This window comes from Lolium perenne, chromosome 4 (assembly GCF_019359855.2).
Source record: "Lolium perenne isolate Kyuss_39 chromosome 4, Kyuss_2.0, whole genome shotgun sequence".
Lineage (NCBI taxonomy): Eukaryota > Viridiplantae > Streptophyta > Magnoliopsida > Poales > Poaceae > Lolium > Lolium perenne.
Genome location: NC_067247.2, coordinates 361,243,315 through 361,262,535, shown reverse-complemented (window position 1 = coordinate 361,262,535; position 19,221 = coordinate 361,243,315). Strand labels below are relative to the sequence as shown.

General features: G+C 45.0%; 1 protein-coding gene across 1 annotated transcript; it reads left to right on the top strand.

Annotated features, from left to right (window-relative positions):
- Nucleotides 1–10,235: 10,235 nt before the first annotated feature.
- On the top strand, nucleotides 10,236–18,856 carry LOC127296808 (serine/threonine-protein kinase EDR1). The gene is made up of 13 exons (XM_051327033.1): nucleotides 10,236–10,833; nucleotides 12,235–12,657; nucleotides 14,188–14,291; nucleotides 14,418–15,640; nucleotides 15,881–15,921; nucleotides 16,089–16,157; nucleotides 16,271–16,371; nucleotides 16,754–16,832; nucleotides 16,906–17,004; nucleotides 17,100–17,168; nucleotides 17,275–17,324; nucleotides 17,899–18,075; nucleotides 18,305–18,856. The coding sequence occupies exons 1-13, from the start codon at nucleotides 10,417–10,419 to the stop codon at nucleotides 18,441–18,443; spliced, it is 2,991 nt and encodes a 996-aa protein (XP_051182993.1). The 5' UTR covers nucleotides 10,236–10,416; the 3' UTR covers nucleotides 18,444–18,856.
- The last annotated feature ends 365 nt before the right edge of the window (nucleotides 18,857–19,221 follow it).

Genomic DNA, 19,221 nt, shown 5'->3' with positions numbered 1-19,221 from the left:
TCTTTTTATAGTTAACTTTGGTCATATGGATTGATGATTTCTCACCATATCAAGTATGGAGTTTTACTCAAAAGCTTTCTTAGATGAAGAATAAGTGGAATGTAGGTGTGGTAGAATTCTACTTGTGATCACCAAGTGGTTCACAAGTTAGGGTTTAGGATATAAGTCTAGGTTTGTTTACTAGTTACCTCCCTATGATTTCATGTGGGGAATAATATCTAATAATCATATTAGGGTTTAACTTATCCTCACATACCTCAAGAGCATGATCATGGATTAGGCATGATCAACTTGTTCTTAATATCTCTACCTCAAGTTCTTAGGGTTTATGATCATCACTCAATTTATAATGATCAAGGTTTGGCTTCCTAAGGGATCTCTCATTAAATGGGTTTCTCACTTCCATGATCAAGCATTGTCTTGATGAACTAAGGTATAGCACTTCTATTTTATTTTCTAGGATGAGCTATTATGGTGGCCTCTATAATTGATATCCCAGGAGATTGCCTGAGATAATTCTTAGGGTTCTTTCCAGGGAATGATGATATAATCATCTGAGTATATGGATAGTTCTCTTTCCCAAGTCCAAGTGTTGCCTCATTAATTTGAGTGTAACACCATAACTTGAGTTCTCTCATATAGGAATAGTTATTCTAGGATTTATGGTGTACTCCTAATATTTTAGTGCAATGGTTGTCCTTTATTCTTAAATAGGTAAAGCTAAGATTGGCATGATTGGTCTCTCTCTTATTTGGGACGGACTTTAATACTAACCTAAGGTTAGGCTTCCTAGAGGTTGATGTGATCATCAATGTCTATGTTAAATATAAATGATTTATCTCTCTAGGAATTTGTCTTGGATAATATCCTAGGGTTTCTCTTAGAGATGATGATTTGAATACTTGGATGTATATCCAAGGTTTAGCTCAAGGTTGGTCATTACCTCTCTAACAATCATTATAAAACTCTCACCCCTCAAGGTTTGGTGTATAATAATATAGATTAGATAAGTATATATATTTTGAGAGTTGATCTCCTTATCTTGTTTCCAAGATTAAGGTAGAATGAATACCATGAGGTTCATGGTAGGATCAAAATTTAGTTTTGTACATGGAGAAGATAAGTCAAGGATGGTTTCTCCGTGATTTGCAATTGAATTGGTGTTCATAAGTTATGGCAAGGTTTACCATAATATAATATTTTATAAGATCAAGTAATTGATACTTGAGTGAAATGTTGTTGTGTTGATTATTAGTTCCATTTGATCTAACCCCTTAGATCAAATCATCTCTACCCAGAACAAGGTTTTATCAAAGTCACATTGAGGTTTATAGCGCTTGACTTGATGAGCTACTTCAATTCCACCAAGGTCAAGTGAAACTTCATTTACTGTGACTGTTTTACTTTAAAGCGCGAAAATTCCCCAGATTTTCTATGCATGAATGCAATGCACACATCTGTTTCCTCTATTTTTGTAACCCCATTACCTGGGATATTACAGTGTTGGTGTAGAGGATTGCTTCAGTGATTTGCTTGATTTGCTTGCCCTTCTTCTCCTTGCAAGCTTGTGATGCTGGATTAAGTGCTGTGGTTGTTTGAGCAGGTTGAGCAGCAGTGGCTGTTCTTTCTGTTCTTGAGTTCTTGTGTTTCTGATGAACTTACCCAGCGATGTTTTGTCGATGGAATGGCTAGGGTTTACTGTGGAGGCTTTTATATGATCTCCTTCTCCTTCTCTGATCGACAACAGGGCCTGGCAGCCTGTTGGTGACTCACTAGCTGTGTGTGTGTGCTGTGCTCCATGCACACAGCCTTGTGAGCAGGCTGTGTGTGTGTAACCTGATGCTTTGCATCAGGCTTGGAACTTGGCTGTGAGATGGATCAGCTCGGCAGCTTTGGTCATATCCTCTCAATTTCTCATTTCTTTGCTAACCTGCCAAGTGGCATTGCCACTTGGCATAATGTTGTGTTGGTTTTGTTTGTGTGCAGGGATCAAGCAATTGATCAAGATGGACCTGAAGATTATCAATTCCAAGATCAAATGAAGACTACTTTGTAGTAATTAGGATAGAATCTTACCTTGTAATTTTCCTTTATTTTCTTTCTTCTATTCTGCCCATTTATGTAATGAGTTGTAACATTTCATATTACTATTCTGGATATTGTAATTGACAATGTATTATGTGTGATTATCAATAAAGCTCAAGTTTTCCTTAATGAGCTTTATCTAAGTGTTATATTATTTATATTCTTGATTACTTATTATTGTTTATTGAATTATCTCAAGTTTGAATTATGGAATATTAATTTGATGTTTGAATTTGAAATTCAAACTCAAATTTGGTTTGAATTCAATCATGCAACTTAATTTTGAATGCAATCATGCAACTTAAGATTGTGATGCAATATCTCTTCTCTCTTCTCAAAACCCTAATTTAGATGAATAGGAACAAGTTCGTCGCACTCTCGAAACCCTAACCCTGTAAGGTGTCGAGAGAGAAACCTGTCCCCCTTCGATGCAGTTTTGTTTTTTAAAAGCGCGAAATTTCCCCGGAATTTACGATGCAATGCACATCCCATTCTAAAATCTACCCCTCGATCGTCTCTAAACCTGGGACATTACATTCAACGATCTTGTCCTCCCAATGCTTCCGGAGTTCCTTGACCTTTGCCAATCCTTCGTCTACCTCCTGCTCGCGCTGGATGAAGTCTTCCACAAAAACTGCGGCGTGCTTCCTTTCATCAAGCATTGCAGCTGCGGTGTCGGTGAACTTCTTGGCTGTGGCCAGCATATCCAGTCTCTTAGCTTCTACGTCTTCGGGAGTGATGGGTTTGTTAAGAATGTCCGAGCGATAAATTGCATCCATGCCTGCTTGTGCAACTATCTCCTCAGGTGACAGGAGGTCCTCGGAGGAAGGATCCTTACGAGGTCGTTCCCGCGACATTGGAGATCCTTGATGGGATGGCTGGGGGTCGGATTGGGTGTTTGCATTTTCTGATTCAGGTTGTCCCAGCTCCGCCAAGGTCGCAAGTACCTGCTTAGGCTGGGCGGATTCAACTTCAGGCTGATCACCGTATCTGTATTCCCCTAGCTTGCGGTTGAACTCTTCAGTGTCCATGGAGGGGGTATCCCCGGAAATTGGGCTTATGTTCCCCAAAATCGACTCTTCGGCCGGAGTTCCGCTTTCTCTGACAGGCTCGTCCTGATCCGGAGCAGCGTTGTTTTCCGGTGCCTCGACCTGCTCGGGACCAGCTCCGACTTCTTGAGGGGCGGTTCCGGCGGCATGGGCCAAGAAGTGTACGAAGTGGCACCTCTGCTTTTCTAACACCTGGGAGACCCAGGCGGATCTGCATTGGTCTTCCACCGTTATTTCCTGCTCAGGGGCGGATTGGGTGGGCTTTGAAATTTCCAGATCCAAGGCGGAATCTTGCTTGGGAAGCTCCTGCATCTCAGATCGGATCTTCGCGACTGCGTCCAGCTCTGCGGCGGTCGCGTCTGCGTTACTTACCGGTGGGTTTCCGTCGGAATCGACGGTTTCCCCGATGAAGATGTGTATGCCGCCAACTGGGACGATGGAGAGCTTGACGGGGTTTGTCTTAGCCGAAATCCAGCACTCATCCGGAGGGACGAACGGCAGATTTCCGGCGTAAAGGACGCGCCCCACAGCGATGGTATCGTCGTAGCTTCCCATGGCGGAACCCTCCCGGTTCCGGGCTCCAGACGCCGCAGGCCCCACGGTGGGCGCCAACTGTCGTTGCCTAATCGATGGTACCTCGGAGGAGGGATCCTCACGAGGGGGAGAAGAAGTAGGGACCATAGGGCGGAGTGCACACGGGACGGTGGTACGTGATTTACCCAGCTTCGGAACACCTGCACGATGACAGGGCCTACTGCTGCTTGTCTGGAATTATCTGGGCGCTTTCGCGATGTTACAATGAGTTGTGGTTGTGCCTCTAGGGCTCCCGGGATCCGGCTTATAAAGGCGCACGGATCTAGGGTTTACATGGAGAGTCCTAGCCGGATACAGGTTGCCTAACTATGGTACAATGTCTTGCCGTGCATGTTAAGGATCCGCCTTCCTATCTACTCCCTCCGTTCTTTTTTAATTGACTCAAATTTAGTACAAAGTTGTACTAAATCTGAGTCAATTAAAAGAGACCGGAGGGAGTACGTCGTACCGGATCCGGGTTCCTTAATGGGCCTTCATGGATCCGGGTTCCTCCTCAAGGTCGGTCGGATCCGGCTCCCTTTACCTGGGCCGGACTTCATCCGTCAGGATCAACAGCAACTGGGCCGCCCGATGGGCCACATGCCACATCACCATCTGTGGGCCACCAGGGCTGGGCGAATCTTAGGCACTGTCGATGGTACACCCATGAAGTATACCCACAACACTCCCTGTAGAAGCTGATCGCCTCTGGAGTTCCCAAAGAGCAGCTGCAGGAGCACCAGGAAGGCCTACTCATGTACCTGGAGGAGCACAAGGACAACGTATACGAAATCACCGTGGTCATCCTGTCAATAGGTAGCTATCTAGCAGAATCCCGCAAGTCCCACACGAAGAATGACGATGACATCACTAGCTGTAGTGAGGGGTTCTGCTCGAGGCACAAGGGTGCCGAACAGATTAATCCTCTCCCGGAGGAGCTCGCGAGTTCCGAAGGACCTGCGTTGGGAGAGATGTTGCTGTTCTGGAAGGCAAAAATATGCCTGATGGAAGCCCCGCCGCTTTTGTACAAATACCTCCTGCAAGAGTGTTCCTGAATAGTTGACTAGAACGCTTGTGCGCGACTGATACCAACCTTTTCTGTCCAAATATTTACCGTGCCTCCGCTGACTAGAACACTTGTGCCGCGTGCACAATTTGTTGGATGTTCTTCTTGAAAGTTTGACTGTTCTGCTTAGTTGGTTTTGAATCTATGTAAGAACAGTGTAGGAATGCAGCACTTACCAGTGCCTCCATCTCTCATGAGGACGCGTTACTGTTTAGTTGGTTTTGGTTTTCCTCCCGTGATTCAAAGAACAAGCTAAGCAAAGAGTGGGCGAGGATCTAAATGTACAATCTCTCATGTTGCATATATACACGGGGTAAACAGCTGCAGGATAAGCGAGGGATGGTCTCATGAAGCTGGCAAAAAATAGCTGCCTAGCATCATCGTGTCAACTGGCATCATTTGAGTGGCAACTAAGTTATGGCTAAAAATCGGAGAATCCACCGATCAGCCAAACGATAGAAGCATGTCAAGTCTCATCAAGAAAAATGCAGGATTCAAACAAGTTTGCCTTGCCACTATGTGCCAGTGCATGTGTCAGAACGCAAAAACTAACAACGTTATCTCCACATAACCAACAAAGGAGCCAATCTACTAGTTTCAGCATGCATGCTCCCTATATCCAACGGCGGCCGGCCTATGCACAGCTAGCCATGTGGGTAGAAAATCCACGTCCATTCATATAATATGGCATAATTAATATCTTTAAATTTGTAAATCGTAATTGGATAAATAATATATCTATTATTATTAATAAAATGTGAGGAATTTAAGTATGAAATATTTTTGTTTTTATGCATTTATTATTATTGTTATCAAATAATATATGCATTATTCATATAATATGGCATAACTAATATCTTTAAATCTGTAAATTGCAATTGGACAAATAAGATATCCATTATTATTAGAAAAATGTGAGGAATTTGAATAACAATAGAAAGATTCGATATACTGAGACGGTTCATAGGTTCATACAAATATAGAAGGCACACACACCACCATCTGCTCGTTATCAATAATATTGAGACGATTAACGTGGCTATTGTAGCCAAGTAGTCTCTAATAACTCATAGCCATCTCGAAGCCCAGACGAGCGTCTAGACTCTAGAGCGACATAGTGCACTTGTTCATAGCTCAATGGAACATTGCCCCATCCAAAAATCACTTCTTCTTCTTTCTCGTCGTCCTTCTTCTTGTTCTTCTTCTTCTCAAGTTTTATTCCAATAGTAGAATTTACCAGATCATACAGACTCGAAATGAGATTTTTGGTGGGGTTCAGATCGAACGCAGACGCAATATCAATTCCGTGGGAACGCTGTATTTCCACATCTTTGTGGATAGCCGTGCCGCAGAATCTGATTGTCTTGTCCTGCAAGAAATCCTTCAGAAGTTGTGGCACTTCATCAGCTCAACAAATTTGGAAGACCAAATTCTTGGTCGCCACCGAGAGTTGAATGACAGCGGCGCGCTGATTATCTCTACCTTCGCGAGGGTCGGTTAACTTGCAGTCCAAGCCCACACACTTGATTGGTCGGGCGTCGAGGAAATCCCTCTTGACGACGCGGATCCACCTCTCCACCCTTGATGCACGAAGAGTGACCGTGATCTTGAAGTGCAACTCTTTGGCGGTAGTACACCCGAGATCGAGGTAGAGAGAGGGTGCGCGCGAGCTGCTTCATTGAGGTCGGGGCGGGAGAGAGAAAGCTCTTTGGGAGATATGGCTAATGGAGGATGTGAAGATGTGGCTAATGGAGATGTGAAGATGCATATATATGTGAGGTAGGTGAACATGCTGGTGAGGGAGATGAACAAACCAGCCACCGGGTGATCAATTCCCATGGCTGGCCACTGGCGGTGATGCAAATTCCGACGCGCATTCCGTGTGCCGATGCGCGATGATCGATTTCCGCGCAGGAACCGAACGGTTCAACTTTAGTCCCGGTTCGTATCACCATCCGGGACTAAAAGATGTGCCAACAGGTGCATAAACTTTAGTCCCGGTTCGTATCCCAAACCGGAACTAAAGGCCCATAAAAATCGGAACTAATAGTTGGGGCGGTTTTGGGGCGACGTGTTTAACCCATTAGTCCCGGCCAAGGACAAGACCGGGACTAAAGACCCGGAAGAAAAGCCTGTTTTCTATTAGTGGAATGAATAGAAAAAAAAGCTTTTACTCTCTTTAAAAAATGTTGCTGAAAATTTATTTCTGTAAAAATCAGCCTGTCGGACCGCCGACACGTTAATTACGAGGCCACAAACGAGCATCCGAGCCCGTCAAAGTCCCGTCAGTGTATCACACGCAAGGCACGTAATTTCACATACGCGTGATCGAGTGTGTGATCCCACTAGCTAGCTCAATCTCAGTGGTGATTCGATCGGTCGGATGCGATCGACAATCTCGACTGTTCCTCGTCCCGTTCGGCCGGCGTGAAGCTTCCGACCACCCGTCCGTACGATAACAACGCGATAGCTGCGCCTGAACTGACGAGTGAGAGCTTTTCCAACAAGCGCGTGGAATTTTCAAACGCGCCGTAACCTGCTCGACCAATCATTGGAAAATTAGAGTATAGTGACGTCCTCCAAACAGTCTCCTAAAGAATTTGGGACGTGCCAGACAAAAAAAAAATGTTCCCAATCGCGCGCTCCAAAGATCTTTTTTGTCCGGCGTGTGTCCTGATACGATGCCCCACAGGGGACGCTCTAGGCACGTTGGACACAATGAAATAAGAGGCGAGAAGGCGCGGGCCCGACGCGTCAGCGGCTCGGGCGCTCAATCGACGCCTACTTAGCGACGGTGCAGAGGAACAGTCGCATTGGCAACCGCGTCGGAAGAGCAACCGCCGCTCTCTTCGACTTATGCGCCGCCGTTCATCCGCGCTCAATAAGACCCGTACGTAGGTGCTTTCGGATCTTCAACCGGCCACCATTCATCCAAGCTTCTCACGATGAGTGACCTCTCTGGGCTTCCATCAGGCATCGCCGAGGGCAAGTCTCCAGGATGGCGCCATTGGTGGGACAGAGTCCGGACGCCCAACAGCGGTGATGATTCCCCGCTGCCACTGGACAACGCGGAGGAATGACAGGCCGTGGAGGAGGAGGCGGAGGAGTTAGGGTCGACGGCGGCGGCGGCCCGGGCGAAGGCGAAGGCAGACGCGAAAGCGAAGGCCAAGGCGCAGCCGGCGAGCACCGTCGACGATGAGGACGACACAAGTTCCTCCGACGCATCGACCGACACCGCCTCTTCGGAAGAGGTGACGAGCAGGAAGCGCCACCGTGATCAGGACGAGAAGAAGAAGTAGTTTTAAAAAATTATATGTAATTTAATTATGTTTTTTTCGAAATTTTATATGTAATTTGTTTATGTTGTACCGATTGAATATTAGTACAGAGTTTTCTTCTATCTTTTAAAACAAAAAAAAGAGTATTTTAATGTTTGGGGGCGACGTTGGGGTGCGCGGCTGAGGAGAGACGTCCCTCAAACACGGTGTCCCCCAAACGCTTAATCTAGCGCCGTTTGGGGAACGGTTTGGGACGCGACTGGTACATTAGAGCATCTTCACCACCCCGTCCTGCTGGGTTCTTCTGTTGACAGCGACCTCCTCATTGGTGGGACAGAGTCCGGACGCCCAGCAGCGGTGATGATTCCCCGCTGCCACTGGATAACGCGGAGGAATGACAGGCCGTGGAGGAGGAGGCGGAGGAGGAAGGGTCGACGGTGGCGGCGGCCCGGGCGAAGGCGGACGCGAAAGCGAAGGCCAAGGCGTAGCCGGCGAGCACCGTCGACGATGAGGACGACACAAGTTCCTCCGACGCATTGACCGACACCGCCTCTTCGGAAGAGGTGACGAGCAGGAAGCGCCACCGTGATCAGGACGAAGAAGAAGAAGTAGTTTAAAAAAATTATATGTAATTTAATTATGTTTTTTCGAAATTTTTATATATAATTTGTTTATGTTGTACCGATTTGAATATTAGTACAGAGTTTTCTTCTATCTATTAAAACAAAACAAAAAAAAGTATTTTAATGTTTGTGGGCGACGTTGGGGCGCGCGGCTGAGGAGAGACGTCCCCCAAACACGAAACACGGTGTCCCCCAAACGCGCAATCTAGCGCCGTTTGGGGAACGGTTTGGGACGCGACTGGTACATTAGAGCATGTTCACCACCCCGTCCTGCTGGGTTCTTCTGTTGACAGCGACCTCCTCAATAGGCCGGTTCAGATTGTATTTTTTTGTCAAACAAATTTAGCTTGATCAGATTGTTCAAATTAAACTATGCAAGTGGTTCAAATAAAAACGTGCAAAGACCCAAATCTGACCATTTAATTGTTAACATAGTTTAAAACCCATCAAAGTGTTGCTACACCCCAAAAAGGCCCATAGTCCGGCCATGGACACACTCAATCCATGTTCGGAGATCACATTGCATCCATGGAGAGATCAAATGAAGATGCCGAGTGGAGGAGTGGGCGCCGGCGTCATCGATTAACAAGAGCGGTGCCCTGCGCTTGGTTGGCGAGTTGTAGTAGGCCTGGTTTGAGGTCTAGTCGACTAGCCCGATGCCTCCCGTGGTATAGTAGGATGGCGGGGTTAGCGGGTTGCTCCACGAAGAACCCCTGGTGGCGCTTCCTTGGGTTGCCCCCACTGCCCCCATGGCCTTGGCTTCCAAGAAACTTCACCTCCATCGCCGCCGCTTCCATCTCCATCTTTTGGACTATGGAGGCAATTTTTCAGCCATTTCGGTCAAATGCCTTGATCTTCTGCAGGTGGCAATCCGTCTCCTATCGTGCACGCGTCTAATATGCATGCTTCACCATCATGTGGTTCTTGCAGGGCTGCGTAAACTTGAGGTTCTGAGGCGGCTGCTTCAGAGGCATCTCGAGGAAGGCGAAGGTGTGTGACAGCGGTGGATGACGAAGTGGGTTGGGCGGGAAGAGGAGCGGCGACGAGAGAATCCGAGGGAAATGGTGAACATGAGAGTGAATTTGGAGGATTTTGCATGTGCCACTATCGGAACATGCCCATCGAGCGAGAATTCTATGTGGCCATGCTTGCCGACGCTCCATGCCGATCTCTATGGGCCAGGTCCGGCACGCGTGGGTCGCTAGACAGAGTTTTGCGCCGTGCCCGCTCCCGGTATCCTTTTAGGGTATATAGGCCCATTTCCGAGTGGACGCGCTAAAGAAACCTGTTTAGAACATTTGGGGTCGCCGGTGAAGATATTGTGTTTTACACGAACTATGGATCACCTGGATTTCGCCGGAGGCCGCATGATTAAGCGACCACGAAACATGCCGGGGGCCCAACACGGCGCCGGCGCATTGTACTTGGCCGTCTCCGCCGCGGCACTGCCCCACGCGACGACGTGATAACGGTCCCACGCCACGTCTCATCCCGCGTGAACTTCACTCGCACATCATCGTCCTGCTAAGGCTTCCTTCCGTAAATAACCCTCAACTCCCAGCCCCGCGTTTTTGCGGTCTCCCCCTCTCCTCTCGGGAAAACACTTGTCCGCCCCATTTCCGCTTTCCCCGCTTCCTCCGTCGACACGGAGACTTTCTTCACCGATCATCAGCACAGCCCAAGATTAAAATCCCGGGGAGCCGAGCCCTAGCCGGGGCAGAACCTAGGGTTCAGCCGCGGAGATGAAGAACCTCTTCAAGACCAAGATCAAGTGGCAGCACCGCTCCAACGACCCCGCCGCCTCCTCTTCATCCTCTACGCAGCCGCCCTCGACCTCGCCGGCGAGCTCCCCGTCGGGCACGGCGCCGCCGCTCTCCACCCCCGCGGCATCCGCCCCGTCCCCTACCGCCGCCGCCGCGGCGCCGACCCCGACGGCGACGGCTGCAGGGGGCGGGGACGACTACATGTACTCGGAGGAGGAGTTCCAGATGCAGCTGGCCATGGCGCTCTCCGCCTCCAACAGCGACCTCCTGGGGGACCGGGACGGGGACCAGATCAGGGACGCCAAGCTCATGAGCCTCGCCGCCGGGGACCGCCGCTTCCGCGCCGCCGGACGGGACGACGCCCACACCGCCGAGTCGCTCTCGCGCCGATACTGGGTCAGCCCCCTCTCCGCGCAATTTACACCCGGATTATATTATGCTCAACTCCTGCACTGTTCCGTGTGCCTACTCAGACTGTACTACTAACATCATTAGGTTTCAGTTGCTGTTGCTGACGCCGGTTTTCAGAACCGATGCACACTCAATGTGTAGAGCAATGTCCCGTTGGTGCTGCCAGCTCCTTCATCCTCGCAATTTGCTTGCCATTTCTATCCATACCGCTGCTTAGCTCTTCTATCCATAGCTGAATAACTAGCCTGTCCATGCCAGTATCGCACTAAAATTGGGAATCTATATCGTTACAATTTTTGTCTCCTGGCACGGCGAGTTGCCAGCCGTCAGATCTTTGAAGCAAGCAATGGTGGGATGGCGGTTGCCGTGATTGACGCGTGCCAACTTCGGGCTGGATCGCGCTGCTGCGTGCCGCGCAATACTAGGGTCCTTCGAATTTGGTCGATACGGTAGAGTACTTTGCGCGTGTCTGGACTGCTTGCAAGCTTTACTAACTACTATTATTAGGTTTCAGTTGCTGACGCAGGTTTTCACAACCGACATCCTTACTAAAGAGTAATGTTCCGTTGGTACTGTTAGCTAGTTCATCTTCGCCATTTATTACCATTTCTATCCATACTACTGCTAAATCTATCCAAATAAGTACGGAATTTGTATCACTCGTATGTTCCCGCGTGTGCGGGACGGAGTGCCACGTGTTGAACTGCCATTAGTCTGCTCCTTAAGTTGCTGCGTCCGATTAGGGTCCAAAATAAGTAACCTATTCATATCAGTCGTTTCGGACAACCTATTCATATCACTATCACATTTAACTTAGGTCAGTGGTTTTGGATACTGTGTGTCTGGATTGCTTGCAAGCATCACTTTGGTCCACAGCGCATAATCACATCCGAGAAGAGAGGTGCTACCAGTTAGCAGCTGGATGTATCTTCACAAGTAGAAAGCTTTACGAATTCAATGGGAATGATCCAGGCTAGAGGTGGTTCTGATAGGAACAACAGACTTGCTCGGTCACATCAAGCTATTTTTTTTATGTCGACATGACACCAGTAGGATATTTATTAAGCAAGATGCTATTTGCTGCTAATTCCTATTTATAGAGAGGAGGCAGTTATTGGTGCTTTTCCTCACCACAATTCAACTGACATATTCAGCCTTCACCAAACATGTGCTATTCCTTTCTTCCATATAATATATTTGTAACATATTTTTTGGTGATCTATCTAGCTAATTTTACTACATGTTGTGTCTATGCCATTCATATACTTAACTGATATGTGCTATTTACTAATGTTTCCTAGATGTAGTGCCTTGTTTTTTCCTCCTTGATTTGTCAGTTAAGCTCAAATTCTCATTTTTATGACCGTGCTCCATTCTGACTTCCAGGACTACAATTTTCTCGATTATCATGAGAAAGTTATTGATGGTTTCTACGACATATTTGGCCCCTCTATGGAATCCTCTAGGCAGGGGAAAATGCCATCACTAGAAGATCTTCAAACAGGCATAGGGGACCTGGGCTTTGAAGTCATTGTAATCAACCGTACCATTGATGGTGCCTTGCAAGAGATGGAGCAAGTGGCGCAGTGCATCTTGCTGGACTTTCCTGTTGCAAATATTGCACTCCTAGTGCAAAGAATAGCTGATCTTGTCACGGATAATCTGGGTGGACCTGTGAAAGATGCAAATGCCATGCTTGCAAGGTGGTTGGAGACGAGTACTCAGCTGAGAACCTCACTACATACTAGCTTGCTGCCGATTGGCTGCATAAACATAGGGCTGTCTCGCCACCGTGCCCTTCTTTTCAAGGTCAGCCTCCCCCCCCCCCCCCTTCTCCATGTCGACATGCGTGTGTAGTGCACCTGCTGTCTCCTCAGAAAAGTAGAATATCTTTTGCCCAGTCTTTGTTGTACCTTGCAGACATTTTGAAAGGGCTGTTTTATCAATCTTTAACTTAGAGATAGGAAAGCTCCTAGTCCATGGCTTGGATTGGTATATTAAGCCCATACCGTTAGTCACCCTAATCTGAACAGTAGAACCTAATGTCAAATGGATGCATCACCAACAAAGTGAACTTTGAATCTACTGTATATTTTTTTAAATGGAATTAAATTTGAAATATAATTGCTCTATCTCCATCTATTTATCATTGTGAAATTTGAACTGGGCACCCAATAAATTGTGTAGACCCCAGATGTTGTTTGCATCCAGCATTACACCGCGTAAAACCAACACTGGCCTCACTTGGATAGAGGTGCCTCCGTGCCTGGCCCAATATGTGGCTGTGGCAACATAGTGGGCAGGAGAAAAAAACATCAAAGAGATTATGTGATAACTGCTAGGGCTACGGTTTGGATAAGTTTAACAATTGGTTATTACCTGTATGGGGTCTATAAAACATCGGTATAAATATATTCCCTAGGATGATCTAAAAAAACTGTTCCACGTCTAATAAGGACATCTTGCTTTAAAAAAGTAGTTAGGGTTTCCGTATCTACAGAAGGGAAGAATCACTGTCTTACTTAAAAATACTCCCTTCATTGTATGAGTAATACTACATGCCATTTGTTCACCTTCCTTATATCTTGTGAAAATGAAAACAATTTTGTACATTGACACCAACACTGGCCTCACATGGATAGAGGTGCCTCCATGCCTGGACCCAACATGTGGCTGTGGCAGCATAGTGGGCAGGAGAGGAAACGTCAAAGATATTAGCATAGTGGTAAACGCTAGGACTACCGTTTGGGTAAGTTTGACAATTGGCTATTACTAGTGTGGATTCTGTATTACATCAGTATAAGTCTGTTTCCCAGGATGATCTAAACAAATTCTTCTGCGTCTAATAAGGACATCTTGCTTTGAAAAATTAGGTAGCATTTTCGTCATCTATAGAAGGGAAAAATCACCCTCTTACATAAAATACCCCATTAGCTGTTTGAATAATCACTACATGTCATTCGCTCACCTACCTTATATCTTATGAAAAAACATCTATGTACCTTGTTACGGTATGTGAGTACTGATAGATGTTATCATGCTCTTTGTAAGCATATCAAATTACTAATGGACTTTGCCATTTGAGTAGTTTATGATGTGCTTTCACATGTTTCTACACGATCCTATCAGACAGTAGAGAGATGCGTTAAATATTGTATTCATTAATAATTGATTGATTTTCTTACTTCTGTATAAAAATGAACTGACAGCAATAGGACAATCCTTAAGAGTCAAGAGTAAATGCAGAAAACCCCAAATATATTGAACATAGCTCTAGATCTGTTCATTTGCACTAACATACCTAGATCATTCTTATAGTTCATGTTCTTCTTTGTGCAGATTCTTGCTGATAGCGTTGGCATTCCGTGCAAACTTGTCAAAGGGAGTAATTATACTGGTGATGAGGATGATGCTGTTAACATAATAAAGGTGGACAAAGAAAGGTATTGACAAGATTAAGCATTGTAATTTATTCACGACATAGCAATTTCTCAAGGAAACACAATCCAAGTTCATTGTTCGTCTGCTTCATCATGTTTGCTAAGTAGATTTTGTGTTGCAAACTGCAGGGAGTTTTTGGTAGATCTGATGGCTGCTCCCGGTACTCTTATTCCAGCAGATGTCTTAAGTTGGAAGGGCAATTCGTTAAATCCTAACCGTAAACTTGGCCAGAATCAAATGGCTGGGCCATCAAGTACCATTGGTTCTGATCTGGTTGCTAATGCATTGCCACTTGAACATAAAGGTGATCAACTGCCTTTGTTTGACAACGGTGATTGGATATCAGCCAGTCAGTCTGGATATGAGAAAGAAGCAGCCAGAGCACCTTCACAAACCTCTTCTAGTGGCATGCCATCTGTTGCTGCTGCAAGTGTTTTTGATGATTCTTGGACATTAGTTTCCCGTGGGCAATCAGACGAGCCGTCAACTTCTGCTGGTACATCGTCGCAGCAGACAATTGAATATCCTGGGGCTGGGAATACAAAAAATCCAGGTCACCAAAATTCTGAGTCTGAAAACCTATTTGCCGAGCTTAATCCTTTTGGGCGTATTGAGGCAAAGAAAGCTTCACTACCTTTCAAAGGGCCAGATAATAGAAACAACGAGTTACAAAGGCGTAGAGAGAATGTGGTCCCTAGCACTGGAAAACCACAACAAAGATTGGTTATGAAAAATTGGTCTCCTTACAATGATGTCTCTAACAACAAGCAGTACAACTATGTTCAGGACTCATTTGCACGTAGAAATATTGGTGATAATGTCGTATCATCATCACATATGCCACGTTTAGCTGCAAATAATGCTGATCTTAATATTGGAGCGCGTAATGATGCATCACATGTGATATCAGCTCATAATAATCACAGTTTTATGGCCGGTTCTACTGTCATGAAGATGCCTTCTGTAGCTGAGAGTGGGAAGGCTGCTGAAAAGGTGATGCGTGGTGATTTGAATAAAGGTCCTACAGATTCTAGTCTGGAAAATCAACCACCATTTGAAAGACACAAATGGGGTAATCCTGCAGAACAAAGGGTTCCAACCAACTCAGTTCAGAATCAAACTAAAGAACGTGAGGCGAACTACGATGGAAAACAAGACCATAAAAACTTGCCTCCTGATCCAAAGAAGTCTCCACTCGACAGATTCATGGACACATCAGTCCCATCAAGAAATCTGGAATCTGTTTCACCATCCTCTGCCAGATCACACAGGCTTGATTGTGTGTTCGATGACGTTTCTGAATGTGAAATTCCTTGGGAAGATCTTGTGATTGGTGAAAGGATTGGCTTAGGTATTTTTTTCGTAACCAAGTTTTGATGATTTCCTTACTTGCCCTTTGCTCTGATAAGTTCAATCGACACTCTTAGGTCTAGGGAGAAATATTTATATTGTCATACACTATGTCAAATTGTTAGTGTGGCTCAATTTTGTGCTTCCATTTTTTTGCGCTATTAGGAGCCATTTGTTTCAAACTTGCATCTTTGTAGTCCACAAGAAAATAATTGAGTGAATCTGTTCCTCCTTTCAATAGGTTCATATGGGGAGGTGTACCGTGCTGATTGGAATGGAACAGTAAGCAGTTATTTCCCTTCATTTGTATCTTGATATTGGCACTTGTTACACGCTGTTGCATGCATGAGATGATCAACATGATTAGAAACCAAATCATGGACCATCTTCACTTTTTTTCTATCTTTCATTGGTTATGTGACCACTGCGAAGTTTCTACTTATTTACAGGAGGTAGCTGTAAAGAAATTTTTGGATCAAGATTTCTATGGCGATGCTTTGGATGAATTCCGAAGTGAAGTAGGTGAAAGTATATGTTTTTTTTTGTTTAAGAGCTGAACTTACCACTTAGTTTATACTTCATCTGTGATATGGTTCATTATCTTTATAATTGCATATATTTTCTGTACAAGGTGCGGATTATGCGTCGGCTGCGTCATCCAAACATCGTTCTCTTTATGGGTGCTGTCACACGCCCTCCAAACTTATCTATTGTATCTGAGTATCTTCCAAGGTATACCAGTTTTGTATCTATCTCTTTTGTGGCATCGCTTTGTATATCTTGTGGTTTTCTTTACGCAAGTTATTACAACCTAGAAGTATCCTGGTCCAGTATCATGGTATAAATTGTAACAAGCAGACCTATATGCGAAGTTCCTTTTACTACTTAACTTTAAAATAGGACATGATACTGAAGGTGTTATATGCTACTTTAAGTACTTATGTCCATTGTTTTCACATAAAATTGATGAACAGAAGTATTTTGGTTAACTGGAGGTGGTACATAGCTAGTGTCATACTGCCATGTAACTTATGTTCAGTCTAAAGCAAGTCTAATATATTACTGTTCAAGTTTGATGGTCCACCCTTGATTTGATTGTGATTTCCTTGCTTAGGGGGAGCTTATATAAGATCCTTCACCGTCCTGGCTGCCAAATTGATGAGAAGCGGAGGATTAAGATGGCCATTGACGTGGTATGGGCAAATCTTCATATTTCTTTGGCATTTTTTTTATTTGCTGTTGCTTATGCAGACGTTTTCTTATAAGGCCAAAGGCATGAATTGCCTCCACACTAGTGTACCGACAATTGTTCACCGGGATCTTAAATCACCAAACTTGCTGGTCGACAATAATTGGACTGTAAAGGTGTGTTCTTTCGTATTTTAACAATTAAAATTTGATCGCATCATATTTGTATTAATGTGTGTGGTCTGTTGTCTCACCAATGATATGGAGCACAGGTTTGTGATTTTGGGCTTTCACGCTTGAAGCACAGCACATTTTTATCATCCAAATCAACTGCTGGAACTGTAAGTACCTACCTCCTGTAGTCTGTACTATTAAGGGACTTCTCTTTATTTTATAGTCGTCATTAATACTTGTTCTATTTTGTATTAATTTTTTGTATTCTACCAGCCGGAGTGGATGGCACCCGAGGTCTTGCGTAATGAGCAATCAAATGAAAAGTGAGTGTTTGTTTATGTCTCCCATTTTAACTGTTCGCATAATGTCCTTACAAGTCGCATTTACTTGTTCATTCTGCATTGTTCCATATGAAGCAGTGATCTTCCATTTGAGTTGTCGTGTTCCTTTCCAGTTTTCATTTAATTCCGTGCAAGGATGGTAACCCCTGCTTTATATGTTGAGATCATAAACAAAGTGGCATCAGAAAAGCTTACAATGGAATACGAAGACAGTGGACAAGCTTTCCTGACGCTTAGTGTTTAAAGAGAAGTAGAGTAGACATCACACATAGGCACCAATCCTTTCCCACTGACGTGAAAAACTACTGGGTAACAGATGTAGCACCTTTTTTTTATTGGTATAACGACTGTGAGTATGTGACTTCAGAGACATGTTTCCAGTTTTCATGCTTGAAGTTTTGACTCATAATTTGGATGGGATATAAACCCTTTTATTAATTCTTTATAGGAGTGGAACCTTCCCCTTCAGCAGCCTGTTTTATTCATCATTGTGTACTTGTTCTTTATTGGTGTGGCATTTGAATTAACCTCACTGTACTATTACCTGAAAATGCAGGTGCGATGTTTACAGCTTTGGCGTCATCTTGTGGGAACTAGCAACACTTAGAATGCCATGGAGTGGGATGAACCCAATGCAGGTCGTGGGAGCGGTTGGCTTCCAGGACCGAAGGCTTGACATCCCAAAGGAAATCGACCCTCTAGTTGCAAGGATTATATGGGAGTGCTGGCAGAAGTAAGTTGTTTCTAAGTTCCCAAATATTACTACTACTACCTATGTACATAAATAAATGTCTAAATTTGTATGTTGTGTGATACATCTATTTATGGACAGAGGGAGTACTATGTTTTACATTGAGTCTTAAAAAGAACTCCCAATATTGCTGTCATGAACTTACTGACTCAATAATGGTGTGACTCAATAATGGTGATGGGAGCTAACATCTGGTTTTGTTAATCTCCAGGGATCCGAATCTGCGCCCTTCATTCGCACAGCTAACAACTGCTCTGAAGACCGTCCAAAGGCTTGTAGCCCCCTCTCATCCGGAGACGCAGAGCCCCCCTGTGTCCCAAGAGATCTGGGTGAACTCCTCTACCCCATGACGGGAGGCATTCAGAACTTCCAGTTTCGTAGAACTGTTGCTTGTTGCGGCCCCCAAATGTGGGCGTATTGTGTAGATAGATTGAGCGCCCCAGATGTGGTAGACATATCATGATGTGCTGCCGCGACAAAGCTCCCGTGGCAGCCACAGAGTATTTACAGAGTCGTTCTAAAAAAAAAAAAAAAAAGAGTATTTACAGAGTCGCCCATGAAGCAACGGTCGGCAGAACAGATCCAGACTGTCTTTTCCCGTTGTGCATCACAACTGTGCCTGTGCGTACCCTTTGGGAAGCACGAAGCAGTGAGAGCTCATGGTGTCGAACTAAGATGCGTCCCATGTGAATATGTGATCTTATCTGACTGACTGTGCTTACAAGTGGATTGATTAAATTAGCAGTACTACCTCTCCATAAAAGGATGTCATATAGATACATCTAAATTTAGAAAATCTAAGATATCCTTGATGTGATGTGTATCTGACAAGCAGCGCCCACTAGCGGAGCCACCGGACGCAGGTTAAGGGACTGGAATGCTGCAGGAAACTCTCTTTTTTTATATTAAAAATCGTGCTAGCAAGTACAATAAAATACCGGAAATGCTAAACCTACGGCAGCCATCTTAAGGAAAAGCCTTACGGAATTATATGAATGCACCTGATTGGTTCAAATAATGCTAACTTCCCGTGAATTCATGGCGTGATCCCTCCACTTTCTTGCCACGTTCAGTCCGTAACTGTAGCATTACTGATAAAATACACCACCATGCAGTTTAGACGAAACT